Source organism: Python bivittatus, unplaced genomic scaffold (genome assembly GCF_059951505.1).
Source record: "Python bivittatus isolate LINGU-HERP-01145 unplaced genomic scaffold, Pbiv_v1 ctg000570_np1212, whole genome shotgun sequence".
Lineage (NCBI taxonomy): Eukaryota > Metazoa > Chordata > Lepidosauria > Squamata > Pythonidae > Python > Python bivittatus.
In genome coordinates, this window is record NW_028277097.1 from 24,770,628 (window position 1) to 24,789,674 (window position 19,047).

At 55.0% G+C, this 19,047-nt stretch overlaps 1 protein-coding gene across 5 annotated transcripts in view; it reads left to right on the top strand.

The window, feature by feature from the left end:
* Window positions 1-7,264: 7,264 nt before the first annotated feature.
* Window positions 7,265-19,047, top strand: part of LOC103065994 (protein unc-13 homolog B) — a 169,828-nt gene continuing 158,045 nt past the window's right edge. For all 5 annotated transcript variants that reach the window (XM_088152678.1, XM_088152682.1, XM_088152679.1 and 2 more), the window contains exon 1: window positions 7,265-7,449. In XM_088152678.1, coding sequence (XP_088008804.1) covers window positions 7,428-7,449 — 22 coding nt within the window. In that variant the 5' untranslated portion in view covers window positions 7,265-7,427. The remainder of the gene's footprint in view (window positions 7,450-19,047) is intronic.

A 19,047-nucleotide genomic window follows, 5' to 3' on the forward strand; every position in this document is an offset into this window, starting at 1 on the left:
GAGACCCGGGAGCTCCGGGCCGCCGGCCCCCCGCCCGCGGCTCGGCTTTGGCGGCAGAGGCAGAGCCGGAGGGGCCGCCGCCGGCCTCTGCCCCGCAGGCGAGACGGGCCCAGCGGCCGGGGGGCGGCGTCCCCGGAGCCAGCGAGCCCCCGGCGGTCCCTCCTGCGGCGCGCCCGAGCAGCGCCGTCCCTCCCTCCCTCCTTCCCGCGGAGCGGCCTCCGCCCAGAACCGGCGCCCGTGCCCGGCCGGCTCCCCCGAGCGCCTCCCGGGCAGGGAGGGGGCCGCGTCAGCGCAGGCCGGCCAGAAGACCCAGCCCGAAGCGCCGCGCCTTTCGCCGCCGGGCCCCCGCAGCAACGCCGGGGTGGCCGCGTCCCGCGCTCCGCTTGCAAAGCGGGCGTCCTCGCACGGGGAGCAACGCACGAAGACAAGACGACGTCAGGCCGCGCTCCAGTCAGCGGTTCCCGGCCAGAGGGTCGGGGGACCGCGAGAGCCCCCGTCTCCGTCCATAAACGCCCCTGAAGAGGGGCTGGTGGCATCGCGCCTTCGGAAGCCGCTGCCGCGAACGGTCCCTATCAGTTTATTTTTATGAGCGCCTCCGGCCGGACGTGGCACGGGACGCCTCTCCTGGCGCTCGGAGCAGCGCCCCGCAAGGCCGGCGCGCCCCGGGCAGGAACGTCGGAGCGCTCCGCCCGGAAGAATTCCGCGGTCAGAAATGACCGTTCGGGAAGGGAGCCGCTGCCCTCCGGTGGCCAGTGGGTGGAAGTGCCTCAAACCGAGCCCCGTAAGCCAGTAGCTGTGACTCAGCTGGTTTAACCACGATTTCCTGATCGCAGTCGGCTGAATTAACACACTACTGTAAGCCATAAGCTAGAGTTTAGGAACACCACACAGCTGAGTTTGTGCAGCGTGCCAAGTCAAAACCAAACCAACCAACCGGGTGCAAGAGGGCTCTACTCTAGGAAGCTTAGCCAGCCTTGGGCAACGCATTTTCGGAAGGACATTGACAAACTGGAGGGAAAAATTTACCAGAAAGGGTTATAGGTGACGGGTGTGCTTAGCCTGGAGAAGAGGGTCTGCAGAGAGACGCGATTGCTGTCTTCAAGAATCTCCCCACAGAAGAGGGGGCAGAATTATCCAGTAGTTCCAGAAGACAGGACAAGAAACAGTGTTTAAGTTGCAAGGAAGTAGAAGCCGTTTGTGACCACAGCTTGTGACCATCAGACACCCTGACAAAATGATTCTGAAGGTCACAAAGAGCCAGAAGCATCAGAACGGCTGAAGAACAACGAAAGTTTCAGTCGGGCGTCAGGAGAAACGTCCTCGAGGGAGCAGCCTCCCAGCCGTGGAACAGGCTCCCCCGGAAGGTGGTGGGCTCTCTGCTGGAGGCGTTCAAAGACACACTGGGTTGCCGTCTTCAAAGACGGGGCACTGGTGGATTCCCACGCCGGGCAGAAGGACAGACTACACGATCTCAACCTTCAAACCCTAACCTTCTGTGACTCACTACCTGAAAGCTAACCTCGCAATCCACCAGGTATGTGGGCAACAGCTGTTCTACTCTCCAGGAGGGGTGTTCAGGTGCCCCCTTCCAGCCAGCCAAAGCACTCTTGCTCTCCCGCCTGCTTTACTGCTTGCACCCTACAGCCCTGGGGACTCCCACGTTGTGTTGGCTCCTGGCATGCCAAGAGTGCACAGCAGGGGGCACTCTCTGCATGGATGTTCCCACTCTGCAGCTCTCGGCCCTGGGACCATCTCCCCGCTCAAAATGCCCTGCTCAGGATGGAGCTTCAGAGCAGAAAAGCCCTGTCCACAGCCTGGTCCGAGGCTGCTCTTGCTCATGGCGTAGCTGAGCAGGCACTTGGGAGAAGAGGGCTGCAGCAGTATGGGGGAGGCCCCTCCCTGCCATCCTGTCCTCTATAGGCAAATGCCAGCTGGCACTCCCAGTCCTTCTGATGCCCCACAGAAGAGGGTGAGGAGCAGAGCTGGGCGGTCTTTCCCTCTTTGCAGCAGGGAAAGGGACAGGCAACTCAGGAGCAGGCAAAGAGGGAGAAAGGGGAAAGCACGGGAGTTCTCCTTGCCAAAGGTCTGCTCTCTCTGCGGTGAAAGAGAGGAGCGGAGGAGCAGCCTGGAGGTGCAAGGGAGCAGACGGTTCCAATGGCTGCAGCCGGGCTGGTGGAGAAGGCAACTGGTGAACAGTGGGCAGAGGAGCCAGGAGGGGCCGCGGAGGATGTAGAGACAGAGTCCAAGTCTGGCAACGTGAGGCACCCTAACCCTAACCCAAGAGGAACATGTGGAGAAGCCAGATCAGGAGAGATGAGGTGGGGCTGTGCTACTGGGGAAGGCCATTCGTTCATTCACCTACTCACCACAGCCTAATCCAGGGTTTCTCAACCTTGGCCACTTTAAGATGCGTGGACTTCAACTCCCAGAATTCCCCAGCCAGTCCATGTATCTTCAAGTGGCCAAGGTTGAGAAACCCTGGTCTAATCAAATGAGCTGGGCAAAAATCTACCCTCCAAAAACAATAAATAACAACCAAAGTCCATGTAAAATCTAGTGGCCAACTCTGTCATTCCTAACCATTACAATAACTGAAAGCCCATCTAAAGCTGAAGGCCAGGAGCAAGGGGTCCACATATCTTTGGAGGGCACTTATTCCCCAGAATGGGGGCCAAAACCAAAAAGGTTTGCCTTTTAACCCACATCCCCTGAATTTCATGCAGGGCAGGATCTTAAGCAGTTCCTTGCCAGGAGATCATAGACAAACAAGGTGGTAACTCAGGGCCCATATCGGTTTCTACAGATCCTGACCAGCGTGATTCCATCCAGAGCCACAGCTTAACTGATGTTTCAGGGAGACTAGGATGCTGGTGGACAAAGTGCAGCTCTGTTTTCCTAGGGGTTAATCTGAGCTTGTTTCTCCCCATCCAGACCCTGATAGTATCCAGGCACCAGTTCAGGACCCCCACAGCATCGCTGGCCTGGTCGCTGATGGTACCTCGCTTTGAACTGATGGCTTTCTCTCCCAGGAGCTTCCTGTAGATGCTAAATAATACGGAAGAGAGGGCCAAGGCCTGTGGCACCCCACGGGGGACAACCGTGGGCTGGATCACTCTACTCCCCAGACTAGCAACCCTTGCACGCAGCCTGCTAAGATAGCCTGTGTCAGCCCCCCAGGTCACCTGGAAGGCTGAAACTCCTTTTACTAAGATTGGTTATGGTGGCAGAATCTTGCAGGTCTGATCACATTCTTCCTCCTTCCTTCTTATACACCAGCGAATCGCGGAGGCGTCTGCCTGAGCCGCTTCCAGACCTCACCTCGCTTCCTGGGGCTCAAAGCAGGTTTCAGCCCCTTTGCCGAGGTAGTGAGGTCCCAATCCATGGACTCCCAGCTGCTTTCCAGAGACAGCAGGGGAGCGTTGGGGGAGGGGGTGCCCAGAGGGGCAGGGGCGATTCTCTCCCCCACGGGCGCCACGTGGCAGCTGCTTTCCTCATCTCAAAGGGCTCCACAAGCAAGGAGGCCGAGAGATATGAAGAGGGCCAGGAATCCCAAGTGCGGCTGGAGTTGCCTTCTGAACCGGCGTCTCCTTTAGCCTTAACATCCTTCACATCTGATGAAAACAGGTTGAACATTCTAAGCTTGTGGTGGTGGTGCAGTTTGGGGTAAACTTTAGCCAGTCAAGAAGCGGACTTTTTGTTTATCGGCTTGGCTAACTCGTTTGTTCGTTTGTCTCAAAAGCTGCTCCAGTTCCCCAAATAGGTTGCAGTTGGGGTACAAGATGGAGCTGCGCAAAGGTCCTCTTGTCTACAGCTGCCACCTGCTCCTCAAACAGCAGTTCTGAGTTCAGAAGATCCCAAATTGTGATCCAGTTCTGTGTTGTGGCCCCATTCAGAACTAAGGATGGCATCTCTCTGGGACCAGCCGGCCTTTGAACCCAGAGCCACTCCACCCTCTCGGAACTAAATCTCAACCCGTTCCTTCCCATCCAGTCTCCAGGCACCTGGACAGCTCTTCCACAGCATCCTTTGTTCAGCCAGGAGTTGAGATATAGCCTTGGGTACCGTCAGCGTATCACACATGAATGATCATCTGACGGGGGGGCCAATCTCCACCCCAGCCACCACCAACTGGACCTCCTGCAATACAGTGTCCCCCCTCCCCCAGCCCAGCTCTTGGAGATAGCTCAGAAGAATACCATGATTGATGGTACCAAAAGCCACGGAGAGATCAAAAGGGTTATGAGGGCCACAGTTCCCCTCTCCCAGTCTCACCGGAGAGCATCCCCAAGTGTGACCCAAAGGAGTGTTTCCTCCGGGGGGCCCTCTGCAGCCCGTCTGAACAACCTCCTCCCCAAAGGGACGCTTTGAGACAGAATGAAAGTTTTCCAGCACATCTGGGAGAGGGGTGCCTTTGGGGGGAGGGGGCGCACACGCCCCTTCCAAGGTAGGCAGCAGCACCTGTTCCCTCGCGTTTCAGCCCTGCCCTCCTGTCAGCTCCGGGGGGGCCTTCTCCAACCAGACTACAGGACGAGTGGTCACGTTGACGCCATAGGGCACCCGCCACCCACTTGGGCCTTTCTGCGAGAGGCAGCCTTCCTCCTTGGGATCAAAGGGCCCTTGCCTGCTGGAGAGCTGGGGAAGGACCTTCCTCAGGAGCGCGTATCACAGCGTCACCCCTTAGGCACAGTGACCCCTGACAGCCCCCCTGCCCCCCTTGCGTTGTTCCTTTCAGCGCCTCTCGGGGCCAGCAGGTCACTCCGCAGGGCCAAACAGCCTTCCGATTCTGCGGCAGACCTGAAGTCGCACTTCCCGTTCGCTCGGCAGCAGGAAGGACGGCCGGGGCGTTGGCTGCCCTCCCGAACCCCATGGAGATGCTTAAAGCAGGCAGAGGAAAAGCCGCCAGAGGCCTTGGCAGGCGGGAAGTGCCTGTCGTCTTGGCAGGAGCCTCGACCTTGAGCCTTGCACAGCCCTCGGCCTCGGAGGCTTCCAAACCAAATACCCGTCAAGAGCCTAGCACTGCACCGTCCGCCACTGCAAGCCGGGACACTCAGTATTATGCTTCATCATGGTTTGCTGAATAACCTAGTTGCTGGATATGAACCCTGATTTACAAACTGCAATAATTTTCACAACTGTTCACAACCAGCGAGACCCAAACACAGACTTCTGATAACAGTTTGGGGCAATGCATGAGCCCAGCCCACAAGTAGGCAGTTGTGGCCCTGCAAAGTGTGAGAAGCCCTGTGACATCTAGATTAAAACTGAATACTTGAAAGTGGATATTTATTTATTTATTTATTTATTAAATTTCTATGCTGCCCATCTCCCCCAGAGGGTGATTCTGGGCAGCTCACAATTAAAACCCAAAACAGTAAAAAACAGATGCACTTATTTCTTGCCCAACCCGAACCGTAGTGAAATAATTCGCGTCGTTGAAGGGGAGGTTGCAGAAATGTATGCGCTGTTTCAAGGAGCACAGAACCTCTGCTCTGTGTCTTCTGGGCTTTGCTTAGTGTGGTGTGTGAACACAGCCCTCCTGGTTTGAAACCCGGGGTTTATGGCTTAGCACAGGGTGGGGAACTACTCTCTCCAAGAGACTGCTGGGCGAGGATGAGTCTTCTCTACCAGATCCCATTCAGAACCACAGCTTCCTCCCAGCTGGGATCTTGTTCTCCTCTCGAAGTTCCTGGCTGGGCTGGGCTGGGCTGGGCTGGGCTGGCCAGAGTGGGGGACAATGGCCACAGCCACGGCCAACGCAGCTCCAAAGCCTATGAGATGCTGGCTGTCCTCCCAGCGCTACAGCACCTGAATGTCAAGCGGAGGCTGTTGGGAAGCAAAATTCAGTGATTTCCCTGCCCCGCGTCTACTTGCTATGAGCCATCAAGGGAGACGCCGTGAGGGTTGAGGGCAAGGCTGCTTCTCAGCGTGAGAATAACAGGAAGCGTAAAGAGCAGCGGGGCCCTGCATGAGTTGTTTGATTTTAGGATTTTGTAGTCACCTTACACTGGCACACAGAGGTTCTCAGATAAATACACTGAAAAAGAAAGCTTGATGTTGCAAAAATGGCCATACGTGGGATTCGCGTCCCCCAAATTCCCCTAGAATGAAAAGAGCCAGGTGCTTTGGGGCTCCAGAGTGAGATCCATCACCGTTTACCCGCTACCCCGCCACACTGGCTGAGCTCCGTTCCCAGAGAGAGGCCTGTGGCCTTCGGAAGCCACGGGTGAACCTGCCACGTGGAAGCCGGTAACCAGGCGCACCTGAAGACCCCGCTCCTTCCACCAGGCGGGGGTTGCAGGTGGCGCGTTGACTGGGGGACCCCAGCCTCGGAAGCCTCTGGACAAGAGCTCCCTTGGGCCTTCGGGGGGATTCCTGGGGGGGGCCTGGACACGAGGTGAGCCAAAGCTTCCGCCATTTTGGAGAGAAGACCCAGGAGGATGGCAGAAGGGCAGCAGCCTGACCGGGCAGGGCCACGAGGGCCCCGCGGATCTGCTGCTGGCCAGAGCCGGTCGGTGGCAGGGAAGCATCTGCGCGCCACCGCGACGGGAGGCGTCGCCGGGGGGGGCTGCCAGGGAGGGCGGGGCGCATTCAGGAGGGGGCGGGGCGCGGGCTGGGGTAGCCGCTCCCTGGACCCCCGAGGGCGCACCCGCCCGTTGCAAGAGCGCGGCGGAGCCCGGCGCGGCTCTGCCGGTCTGCTGCGGGCGCAGGACGGGCCCGGGCCCAGCCGGACACTCCACCGCCGCTCTCGGGCTGCGCTGACCCCAGGGGCGCAGGGCGCTTCCGGGCCCGCTCGGCACCGCCGCCCCGCACGATCCGGACAGCAGCATCCGAGGCACCCCGCGCGCTCCGGCGCGGACTGGGAGGCCGCCCCGCCCCGGGGACCCGTGCCGCGCGAGGGCCGCGCGCTCCTCCCGCTCCCGGTGGGCTGCCGGGACGCCCTGGGCCCGGACCGGCGGGGCCGGCGGGGCGGCCGCGCGTTCGTCCGCCGAGTTCGCGCACCCCGGCGGGGACGGAGCGAGCCACTCGCCTGGCGGGCCTCCCCGTTGCCCTTCGGCGAGAGGGGCGCGGGCGCGCGGCCGGGGAGCCGAGCGGGGCCGGGGCCGGGGCCGGGGCGCCACGGCCGCCGCGGCCTCCGCGGGCGGAGCAGCCTCCGGGCTCGGCGGGGCGGGGGGCCGAGGGGCCGAGGGGCGTGGCCCGGCGCCGCCCCTCCGCGGGCGGCGATTGGCCGCCGCGACGCCCCGCCCCTCCGCCGCTCCCCCGCGGCGTCGCCGTGGCGACGGGGCCTCCTGCGCACCGCCCGAGGGCCGCCGCCTGCGCCGCGGGGCCGAGCCCCGGCCTGGCGGGCGTGCGGAGCGCGGGCGCGGGCCGGCAGGAAGCAGCGGGCGGGCAGGTGGACGCCGGCCTGCCGCCCGGGTCCAGGCGGCGCCATGTCCCTGCTGTGCGTCCGCGGTGAGTCCGGCGGGCGAGGGCGAGGGTGCCTCTGGGCGCGTCGCGGCGGCGTGGCCCGGAGCCTCTGGCCGGGGGGGCCGCGAGGCGGTGCCCTCCCGCCTGGCGGAGCGTCCGCCGCCCGGCGCCCCGTCGGGCCCGCCCCTCCGCAGGGAGCGCTTCCCGGGGCGCTGCCGGCGGCGGCCGGCGGCCCCGAGGCTGCGGCGCCTCCTTTCCGTGGGGAGCGGGTGCGCTGCCCGCCCGACGGACGCGGCTGCGGGCTGTCGCTTCCGTTCCTCGCTGCCGTCCCGGGCGGCTGGCGCCAGCTGCCTCCGCCCCGCGGGCGCCGGGGTCCTGAGGGCGAGCCCGGGGCCCGGGGCGCCTGGGCTGCGCGTGCGGACGGTCCGCGGGTGGCGGTTGGGTGGCTCCGCGAAGGACGGACGGACGGACGGACGGACGGGCCCCGCCCGGGCTGCCCGGAGGAGGAGGGGGGAGCGTAAGGCGCGGGGTGCCCTGCGTGGCTGCCCCTGCGGAACCGCGCGCGGCTGTGGGAGGCTGCCTCGGCCGCGCTGCGCGGGGCTTGTTCGCGAGGCAGCCGCGCGTCCGCCAGCGGGCCGGGGAGCGGCGCAGCCGGGCGCATTGGGTGGCGTTCCTCAGGCTGGCCGGGCCCCGGCGCTGCCTCGGTTGCGCGGCGGAGGGTCGAAGCCCGCCCAAATCAGCATCGCAGGCCCCCCGCCGTCGGAATTATTTCTGCCGGCCAGACACACCGCGGGCCCCGTAGAGCAGGCTCGGGTCTGCCGGAGTCTGTCCGAGAGGCGGGCGGCGGGACCCCCTTTCCCCGTGGCTAACTCCCAGTCTGCTGGGAGGGGCGGCTCTGGCTGCAGGCAGCTTCATGTCAGCCGGGCTGGAGTTTGGTTGGGCCGCCTTCCTAGGGGTGCTGACTCTTACGGAAGCCCCTAGTTAAGCTTTCGCTGGCAAAGCAAATTCTGGGTGAGGGAGAAGAGGAAGATCCCAGCTCAGCCCTGCAAAAGGTTGCCAGAAAAACTGGGTCCTTTGGCTGGCTATAGCGAGCATAATCTTTCTGTGTTAGACGGCAGTCAAATACCCTGGTGATTAGTTGCGTGTATTAAAACCGCCAACCGTTGGAAAGGTTTCCTGCCTGACTTAGTTGACAGCAAGCTCACGCAGTTTCTCACTCTTGGGTCTTCCCTCTGTCGCCCTGACCAGCCTGCACCTCCTAGAATAAAGGAACCTGCGTGATGGGGCTCTTACAAAGGAGGCCGAGAACAGCCCTGTCGAGCAGTCTGAGGACAGGCACGTCCAGGGTAACTGATGCAGCAGGCACAAAGTCCCACATGGAGTTACAGTTGAGCCCTTTGCATGGGACCCAGGCATCTTGGTGAATCTGAGGCCTTGCCTTCTTTCAGAGGCCGAAGGAGGCGAACTTTGCCACTTGCCTGCCGGAGTAGCAAAGACGCTTCCTATTCTGGGGGTTCGTTTTCTAGGACGACTCCTTCACCTGTCTTGCTCAGCAGCTGGACTGCTTGGGTGGGTGGGCTTCCTGGGTCCTGCTGCCAGGCTTCTCGGCAGCAAACAGAATCCATCCAAGAATCTGAGTTCAGATGAGCTACTGGGAGAGGTTTGGAAGAATAACTCAAGAATCCCAGGGAGGACTTTAGAAGTCCTTTGGAAAGGAAGCCTTTATGTATTCACTTTTGAGCTTTATCCTTGCCTCAGTACTTACACAGAGGCAAATCCAAGCAGTGAGATCCTCGTCCTCTTTCTTCTTCTCATGTGGTACAAGGAGGGAGACCTGTCTCCCAGGAAGGTGGTTTAGGGAATAGCTTCCAACTAGCTCTCAGGGTTCCTTCCTTCCATCCTTGAAGCTGTTGTTCTTTCCAGAGGATTCGTGGGACCTTGCTAGGCAGTGAAGTCAAGAAGATTTGTATTGTCTTCCTCTCCTGCGTCACATGTTGCAGGTCATCTGAGAGTGGCCGGTGAGATGTGCGGCAGGTCTTGACGCTTGGAAATGAGCAGCAGGGCAGGCTTCTTAGGATCATCAGCAAGGCGGGTTTGCTTCAGCTGGCCCAGCTAAGAGCTTAGTGGCTGCCTTTTGGTTTTGCTGTCTTCCAAGAGAGCCCCATGCCCAGCACGTTAGGTGTGGTGCAAGGTGGGGATGGGGAGAAGGGGAGCCTTGTTTTGGAACAAGGAGAACACCTTGGCGGCTGGCGGTGGCTTCATTTCTTTTACACTTTTTAAAAGTCTGACCAAACTGATGCTTGGGCAGTTTTTCAGGAAAGAAAACAAGCAAACCCAAACTCTCCCCCCCCCCTTCTTTTCCAGCTTGAAAATGTCCAGAGGGTCTGGCACTGATGGCATCACTTGAGGGACAGATTTTTCTTCCACTGCCTGGGTAGCCCTGGTGATGGGGCAGGAGGGAGACCTTCTCCTAGACCCCCAGGGACCTGTGTTGGGGAAGAAGGGGGAAAAAGAAGGAAAGGTCTTTTCCACTGTGGCCCTTTGGAGATGGAGGAGGTCCCTTCCTTACAAATAGGATCCTCTCCCTGGCTGGGTTAAGCAAATCTCTTTGTTACACCATATCTCTGAGATGAGCGTTGTGTCTTTTGAAATGTGAATAAAGCCGTTTATTGTAATCCTCTTGGAAGTGGGTTCTGACCTTGACAGGAGTTGTACAATTCTGATAGGGAGACGTTTTTTAATGTAAAAGTAAAAGTTCAGGAAGAAGGAAGTAAGCCTCTGAGCACGTACCCCATCCCCCTAAAACAATCCCTGGTATTTCCAGGCCACTCCTGAAAATGACAGCCTCCCGCTCAGGAGAACAAGGAGTCGGCTGAGTCCCCTTCAGCTCCTGCAAGCAGGGTGGCTCTCCTTGAACTATCATGGGGAAGAAGGCAGGGCAGAATATTCCCCATTGCTCCAGAAGACAAGCCAAGATGAAGTTATTAGGAAAAAAATTATTTTAGTTGGAGGTTTTTTTAATGGAAAGAGCCATTCAATTATGGAACAGGTCACCTCAGAAAGTGGGGGACTCTCTTTCTGTGGGGGTGTTTAAGTGGAGGCTGGGTGGCCTTCTGTCGGGGATGCCGAAACAGTGGATCACAGCACCCTTAGTGTCTCAGAGTTGTTGGGAGTCAGGCGGCATATAAATTGAAAAAATAATAGGAATCATATTTTTTTCATGGCACCCTTAGACCAAAACTTTAAGCTACAGGGGCACTGTGGTGCATGGTTTGGAAACAGTAGGCATAGAGGAGTTGAACTCTGGCCTTGGGAGATGGGGTGAACAGTGGCTTGGCCCTAGGAAAGGAGAGAGTTGAGAAAGACTCAGAACACCCCACCTTGACTGGGAGCAGGGAAGACTGGCTTTCAGGATTCTGTTGTTCTACTTTACTACAATAAAGAACGTTCCTGGAATCCCTGCCTAGCCTGTTTCTTGACCTGGCCTACCTTGAAGGGCTGACATCTATCTCCTGATGTCTGCAGGGTTTTTCAGAAAGTTCCCTTTTCTCCTCCTCCTCCTAATCTGCAGACAGTTTCATTTCTGCAAGTCCAGCTGTGTCTGGCAAAGTGGAATCCTCAGTGAGGCTGTCCATCTTCCCATAATTGAAATAGTTGTGGAATATTGAGGACCACCAGACTTTATTTTTAAAAGTCACTGACCACAGTGAAATGTAAATATCAGGACAAAGCACTGGGAAGAGCTTCTTTCAGCATCAGAACATCCCATAAGGATTTCAAATCTTGCTTGACCTAACTGCGTTTTATCCTGAGTTTCTGAAGCCCTGTTTATTTCTGAACTTGCTCTGCTTTTCATTAATGAGTTTTCAGTAACTGGGTAATTCATACAGTGATTGGATACTGCTGCGGGCAGAATGATTAAATATCTAGCAATCATAATGCTAATACCAGTTCTGGGTTCTCTTCTTCTGACCCCAAACTGAGCTGTCCGGCCAGCATGGCACCTCGTAAAGCAACTTTAGAGCTAAAGCCTCATGTGGGTTTTCATACCCCCATCACTGCTATGAAGAGAGACTTCTGCAGTTTTAGGAGGCCTTATCTCAGAGCAGGTTGGAAGAGAAGGAGACCCTCAAAGTCTTCAGGGCTGCTGGCCAGCTGTTGTGCTGAGAACCATCGCAGCCAGTCTTGTATGCTGTTCTCTGGATCCTTATGGCAATTTCCCAGCCAATATCAGTTACTATTATTGATTTTTTTGGTGTAAACCACCAGGGGATTCATCAGTATACAAATGTAAGGAACGCATTTATCCTTAATAAAAAAAGATACGCCCCCAATTCCTTAACAGCTCTGTGCGGCTTGTAAAGATATTGTAAAAGCACCCATGAAAGCAACATTAAAAAGAAATAACAACAGAAAGGAAAACAGGAAAACATTAAAAAAAACCCTGAGCAATAGCTCCTAAGCCCTAAACTGTAAGAAGGGATGGGTCTGCCTCAATACTAGCGCAGTTTATTTCACAACGAAAGCTCCATTGTGGAAGCAGCAGAATTTGGATGGGTGTTAGCGGTATCTGCAGTGGAACCGCAAACGTGCCCCATTGAAGGGCATGGGGCAGGCCCCAAAGGAGTCAGCAGCCCTGCAGGTGGCTTGGGTTCCCTGTGTATAGGTAGTAAGTAGCCCAGGAAGCTGGATGGGGCCTGGCAGGACCACCCAGGACAACCCCAGGGCGTTGGGCAGCAGATGTCTCCCGGTGTGACCTCCTGATAGGACCCAGAGGGGCAAAGCAGTGCCCCCCACTCCCAGCCCACCGCCTCACATGCTCCCAAAGGAGACCAGGTCAGAGGCGTCACACGCCACCCTTGCCAAAATGCGAATTGACGGTATGGGGAGAGAAGGGGGCCTTTTCCTGGAAGAGGAAGAGTCCAAATTGGTTTGATGGAGTTTGTACGGACAGAATGGGGTGTGAGCAGGACCTTTTGTGGTAGGCACTCAAGGAGATGCCGTTCTGTTTCCTAAAGCTCTGGTCCCTAAGTCAGTGTTAAACAAATATAAGAACAAGCCAGAATAAAGAAGAGATAGAAGAGAATCTAAACCAGTTAGACGCTTGCTGAAAAAGGAAGATACGGAGCATCGCCAAAATCCTGGTAGGGAGTTGGCCTTTGGATTCTTTAGGTGGATGCTTTCTTTCAGTGCTCGGAGCCACTGCCTTTTCATTTCTGGCTGCTGCAGCTGGAGGTGTACAAGCAGAAAGGCGCTTCAGATGCGGCCTGGGCGCATCGTTCTTCCTAGTTCGGCAAGCGTGCCTGCGCTGGATCTGAAGCACATTTCCCACTTGGACCTGAATACTGCAGATCTGCTTTCTTACCTGGGCCGGAGCCTTGTGCAATATCAGCTGGGGGTGACCGTGACGTGGGAGTTTGTCCTTCGGATATTTTGGTCCCACTGAATGCTTAAATATGAGAAACAGCCAACGGGGACAAGGAAGCCGGTACATTTTTGCACCAGGTTCCGAGATGAGCTGTTCTTTTAAATCTGGTGTCTAATTTTCCTTGTTTCGCAGTTGCGCTATTGTGACTATCATAGCGCAGTGGCAAAGGAAAAAAAGGGCACTGGGGCACAGGGCTAGAGAGGAGTCCAAGTAAGCTTACCTGTAAGGAGCATGGATCCCTTTTTATTTATTTATTTTTTTTAAAAAAATTGATTACAAAAAGAAGGAAAAAAGTACATAAAAGTGGCTTAACAAATAAGTGGGAAAAAATACAACAAAGAGAAAAAAGGGTTATTATATCATTATAACAATAAAGAATTTCAATTCCATATATGCTTATCTAATACAAATATTCAAGTACATATATATTTTTAATAGATTTATGTGACTCATTTTTTTTAATATACTGTATTTTGTATAAATGAGTTGCATATTTCATTATACTTGTCCATACAAAGTCTACGTCTACAGGCAATCCGCTCATAAATGGCAAGCACAATCAGGTCTTCGATCCGTTGAGTGAATGGGTCATACATTTACCTTTCCAGTGCCGCAGTATCAGTCTTTTGGCCACAGTAAGGGCATGGAGAATCCATTTATGTTGTCTGGAGGAGCATGGATCCTGATCGCTGTAAGATCAGTTTCAGCTGAGTGTGCTTGATCTCTAATCTAGTCAACTTCAGAACAGGATCTAACCAGATCTTGTCACTTGCATCATTTGCCAAGGAACCTGGGCAGCTGGGGTGTTCCTGCATGCCAGTTGGCTCTGAAAGAGGAACAGCTCTGCAGGCTGGAGAGAGAACCAGAATCCCCCATGCGCCCTCCACCACGGGCAGAGCATGGAGGGCAACAGCTGCAGCTGCAGGTGGTCCATGTCCTCAAAAGGAATAGCGGCTCTTCTGCTCCTTCCTCCTTTCACAGAAGTTCTGCAACCTGGAAAGCGATGGAAGCAGCTCAGGAAAGCTGCATGAGATCATGTGAAGGAGGCAGAGCAGTTGCGCAAGGCAGCAGTGAGGTGTGTGCACTGTGGCCCTTTAGCCAGAGATTTAGGCAGGCCTCACGCCCATCAGCCGTCCTGAAAGGCAGGCTAACAGATGTTTTGGGGGGGAGCTAATGCCAAAAGCAGGGGGTATGCTTGGACTGCCCACTGAGTGAGTCTCAGAAATGTGATATTAACATGTTATTCTCTTTTTCTTATGATGGCTGTCCTGTCCCAATCTTGCCTCTCTGCTTGTTTCTGGAAGCCAGCACTACAAAACAACGACCAGCCCTTCAGCCACTTTTAAAGGGCTGTCTGGTCATCCTGATTACTTTCTGTTCTGATCGAAGCCTCTTGATGGTTAACTGCTCAGGGAATTGGTGACGTTTATGTTCTGAGGAGAATAAGCTGGCCTGCCAGAGCAGAGCAGGGCCTTCCCTAGGCGGCTGGGGGTGACCTGGGTGCTGCACCCAAGGCGTGAGGCAGCTTCTGAAGAAGCTGCCCCAGGAGAGTCAGAAAACTCTGGATGGATGGATGGATGATAAAAAGTCTTCTACTCGAGAGTTTCGGGTAGGGATAACACATAAATGCAGGAAAGCTGGTCCTTGGCTGGACCTTCCAGCAGGGAGGGGGCATGGGTCCCACCTTAACAAAGAATCAGGCCTATAGGTTGCTTCATGGGGTGGGCCTCCCTTACTAAAGAGCTGCGCGTCTTTTTTGAGTGAGCGGGGATGCCCCCTGCAGGGGGGCGAGTGAGCAAATCCCTTCTAGGACTCAGCCCCACTCCAGCCTGCGCTGCCTTCCTGGTGTTCTGCTAGGAAGATGCCAGGCTGTTTGCTCAAGAGCTTGCAAACAATGTCTTGCCTGCGTCATCCTTGGCTCGCTTGCATGAATGCAAACAGGGATTTACAGCAGACGGGGACGTGTTGGACTTGCTGTGTGGCGTCTCCGAAGGCGGGCAGAGGGGACTGTCTGTGCATAAATGCCCGGCCATCCAGGGAGGCAGAGTTTGGCGTAATGGGCTGTCCTCCCTCCTCTGGAGGCCTGGGACCAAGAGAGAATTTTGCCTTTCTCTTCCGAAAGACGAAGAACACCGGGCCACTTTCAGAAAGCCCTTATTTCTGCTTTCCTCAACTAATTCCCTCCCTCCAAATCTTTGGGGAATACAACTCCTGGAAATCCCGGATAGCTAGACTTCCTCCTGCTGGGTCTCTGGGAGTGGCAGGCCCAGCACCTAACCCCGGGTAGGCATTATTCATGGCTTAAGCTAGAGTAATCCACATCATAAAGTTGTTTTTTTTCCCCAGTTCAAGAGTAATTTCCGTCTCTCTTTTACACACAGAAATTTTAATCGCTGGATTATTATGATGTATTTCTTTGTGCCATTCAACCATTTTACTGCTTTTGAATTGCACTTTTATTATGCTGTGAATATGATTAGGTTTTCAATTGTATCGTAAGCTGCCCTAGGATAAGATTCATGGAGGGCGGCATCGACCATACCATAAATGGGTCAAACCTGGCCACTCTGGCACCAGAATCACACTAGTGGGAAGGATCGTTCACAAGTCCTGCTTCTTTGTTGGGCAACCAGCACGTGGGGGCACCGTGCGGGAGGCAGAGCTTCAGAATAGCCTAGAGCAGCTCTTGTAGGCAATGTTTCCCTTCGCCACGTGGCTGGAGACTGACTGAAAGGAAACCCCTCTGGATGCCAAAGTGCTATGAAAGGAAGGCCGGAGTCTCTGCTACCTCTTCTGCAGAAGTGCTCCTGAGCATGTGCAGATTGGTGAACGTGAGGCAGGTGGGATGGAAGCTGGGGAGGACAGGAAGACCAACAGGCCCTGCCCCTTGACCACCATGTGCCCTTGGTGTTACCCATACCTATAGAACAGAGGCCGGCCTGCCCTGTTCTCAGGCAAAATGCGTCCATCTGCCACAGGCTCTCTGGGTGATGGGGCTTCTTCCTTCTTCCCTTGTGTGGCAGGGCAGGCTTGGGCTCATGAGCTTTGCCAGTTCATTTAGGCGTCTGGTTCAGCATTGGGTAGGAATAAGACCCTCCTGTGGCTTCACTTTTGACCACTGGGGAATCAAGATGCACTGGCCTCTGTTCCCCAGAAGCTGGTGCGAAGGGACGTTGAAGCTGAGAACGCCAAGGAAGAGGAGACGTGACCTGCCAGGTGTTTGTTAATTTTGTCAGTGATCAGTGAGGCTTTGACGCAATTGTTGCGGATGTACCGAGCAGCACCACAGGAGATTTTAATTTGTAAAAGGCCCCTTCAGCCACAGTTTCTGCTTAACAGAGCTTTTGCAAGCAAGTAGGCAAGGGAAGAAGTGATTTGGAGTAGGAACCCCCCAAGTACACAGTTAAAGGAAAGGGTTCTGAAAGCACGGTGCTGGCAGCCCAGCGGGGTGGAGCCTTTTGCTGCCCTCTCCCACCTGCTTGCTAAAGTCATATTAGCAGCATTTCTCAGGTGCATCTCCTCATGAGCAGCTTGTGTGCTTTTACTTGTGGGCATCCTGTTATTATTTTGTGATCTGCCTTCTGGTTTGTGATAAGCAAAACATCATCGTTAGGTTTTCTTTGGGGGGGTGCCTTCAAGACAGTCTTGACACCTGGAAACTATCTAGACAAGTCCATGCAGTTTTCTTGGCATTTTTTTGGAAGTGTTTTGTCCTTGTCTTCTTCCTAAGGAGGAGAAAGAGGGACTGGCCCCAAATCACCCAGCTGGCTTCCTGCCTAAGGCAGGACTAGAACTCAGGTTTCCCTGCTTCTGGTCAGGTGCATTTACCCAGTGTTTCTTAACCTTGGCGACTTTAAGATGAGTGGACTTCAGCTCCCAGAATTTCTGGGAGTTGAAGTCCACCCATCTTAAAGTCGCCAAGATTGAGAAACATTGCCTTAACCACCAGACCTAATTGGCTCTCTTTGGTATTTTAGTGCCTCCTGTTTGCTCAGATCAAAGAAGTGAGTAGTGCAGAAGTGGTTGCATCATTTGCAGAGAAGGCTCCAGAATCTGGGTTGGATAAAGATGCCCAGGGTTTTAAGACCTTTGGCTATCATGGTGACTTTCCTGTACCAAAAAAGAGGATTCTCTTATATGCCCCGTCTGACGACAGTTAAGATCAGGAAAAGCAGAGCTGAGCTGCTGCATCCAGGTGCACAGGATAGAAGGCAGATCACAAACAGGAGAGGGGAGGAGGGGAAGAAATAGCCCTGCTTCTTAGAGACCCTGCACAGGCAGGAGTTCAGGGATCCAGGGTGCCTGTTAGTTAGCAGCAGTTGAGAAAGAGCCAGAAGCAAGTGGGTCTTTCAGCAGAAGTAACGGGAGGTATTTTTTTCCTTTAATACAGCCCAGTTAAATGGCTGGGTGTGATCTGGAAGCTTTGCAAGGATAAACATGAACCAATGTGGAAGGTGGTTTCAGAGGGATGGAGTGGCATGGAAGCAGTCTTGGAACTCACAGTCAGTGCTGGGGGATAAGTCAGTTTCCCTGCCCTCCTGCCCCTTGTGAAAGGGGTGCCTGCCATTACCTCAGCCCAGTCTACCAAAAACCTGGCCCAGCCTGATTTCACTCTCCCATTCCAACCCTCAAAGGACTGGTGAGGTTTTAGAAGGTCTTGGAGGACAGTGTTGGCCTCACAGGGTAAACCAGATAGGAATCACAACCAGATGAGCTACAGGTAGTCCTCGGTTAATGACCATTCATTTAATGACTTCAAAGTTACGACAGCCTCAGAAAGAGTGCTTTACAGCCTGTAAAGCACTTCCGGCCATCGTAAAACATCACGCCTCCCCCCGTGGTCATGTGGCTGCATTTTGGGTGCTTGGCAGTCAGCTCGCATTTATGACTGGTTGCCAAGTGCCCCATGATCACGTGATCACCATTTGCAATCTTCTCTGCCGGGTTCCCCAGAAAGTCAGTGGAAGGTTGCAAGCAGTGGGGAATTGAAATCCTTCTGCAGTCTGCAGGAACGGAGCTCAAATGAAGATTTGAGCTCCATTCTTCCAGCCCCACAAAGGATTTCCCCTCTGTGCATGGAGGGGAAACCCTCTGGTGAGCTGTGGGAATGTTTGAGAGTGAAAGGGCTGCCTGCTGGGAGGATTTCAGCTGTGCAGAGCTGAAATCCTTCAGCAGGCAGCTCTTTCTCTCCATCCGCTTAACAACCTGGGTGATTGCTTAATGACACAACCAGGTGTGCCTGGATTGTGGTCACTGAGCAAAGCAGCTTTGTAGGTGTCTCGCTTAACGACTGCTTCACTCAACTATTGAGATTCTAGTCCCAATTGTGGTTGTTAAGCGAGGACTACCTGTAATTCTACTTTATTGTAAAGATACTGTACATTGACAGAATCTTGCAAGTCTGAAAGTACAGTTCTCCCCCTCTCCTGTCTCTTTTACCACCCAAGAAACTAGGGAGGGTCCTGCCTGAGCTCCTGCCCCGCCCACTATCCAGCTGCTGGCTGTGCTATCTCTTATCTGATCATTCCCATGGCAGCATCTCTTGGCCCAGTCTCCCAAGGTCTTTTCCACATACCATTACAGGGAGCAAGTGCGATTCCCCTTCTTCAAAAAGGGAAGGAGGAAGACCTGGGGAATGCTGGACCTGCTAGTTTGATGTCTATATTGGGTAGGTCCTCAAGCAGATTATTAAACAGCATGTTATGAGCACTTGGATAAGCACACAACAATTAACAGGATGGGTTTGTCACAAATTCTGCCAGAGGAAACTTATCTTCTGTTATGACAGAGTTACTAGCTTAGTAGATCAAGGAAATGCCACAGGCATGGTGTGCCTTGACTTCAGCAAAGCTTTTGACAAAGTCTCCTGTTATTCTCCTTCATAAAATGGTAAGATATGGGCTACATGACACCACCGGCCTCACTGGTGACTGAATTTCCACACCCAGCGACTAGTCATAAACAGCTTCACCGCAGCTGGGGGGAAATATCAAGGGGAGGCCCTGGGCTGCATCGGTGAGTTAAGGGGACCCTGAAACCTTTGCAGGTGAGAGAAAGCTGGGAGGGGCGGCTGATACTTCAGGGGAAAGAGATGAGGGGGGCCTGAGCGGTGGGCCCAGATGAAGAGGAGGGAAGCGAGCAGGGAGGAAGGTCACTTTCTGGATATTTGTCTGGAGGAAGAACGTAAGCCCAAGTCTCGGATGGGCGAGACCAGG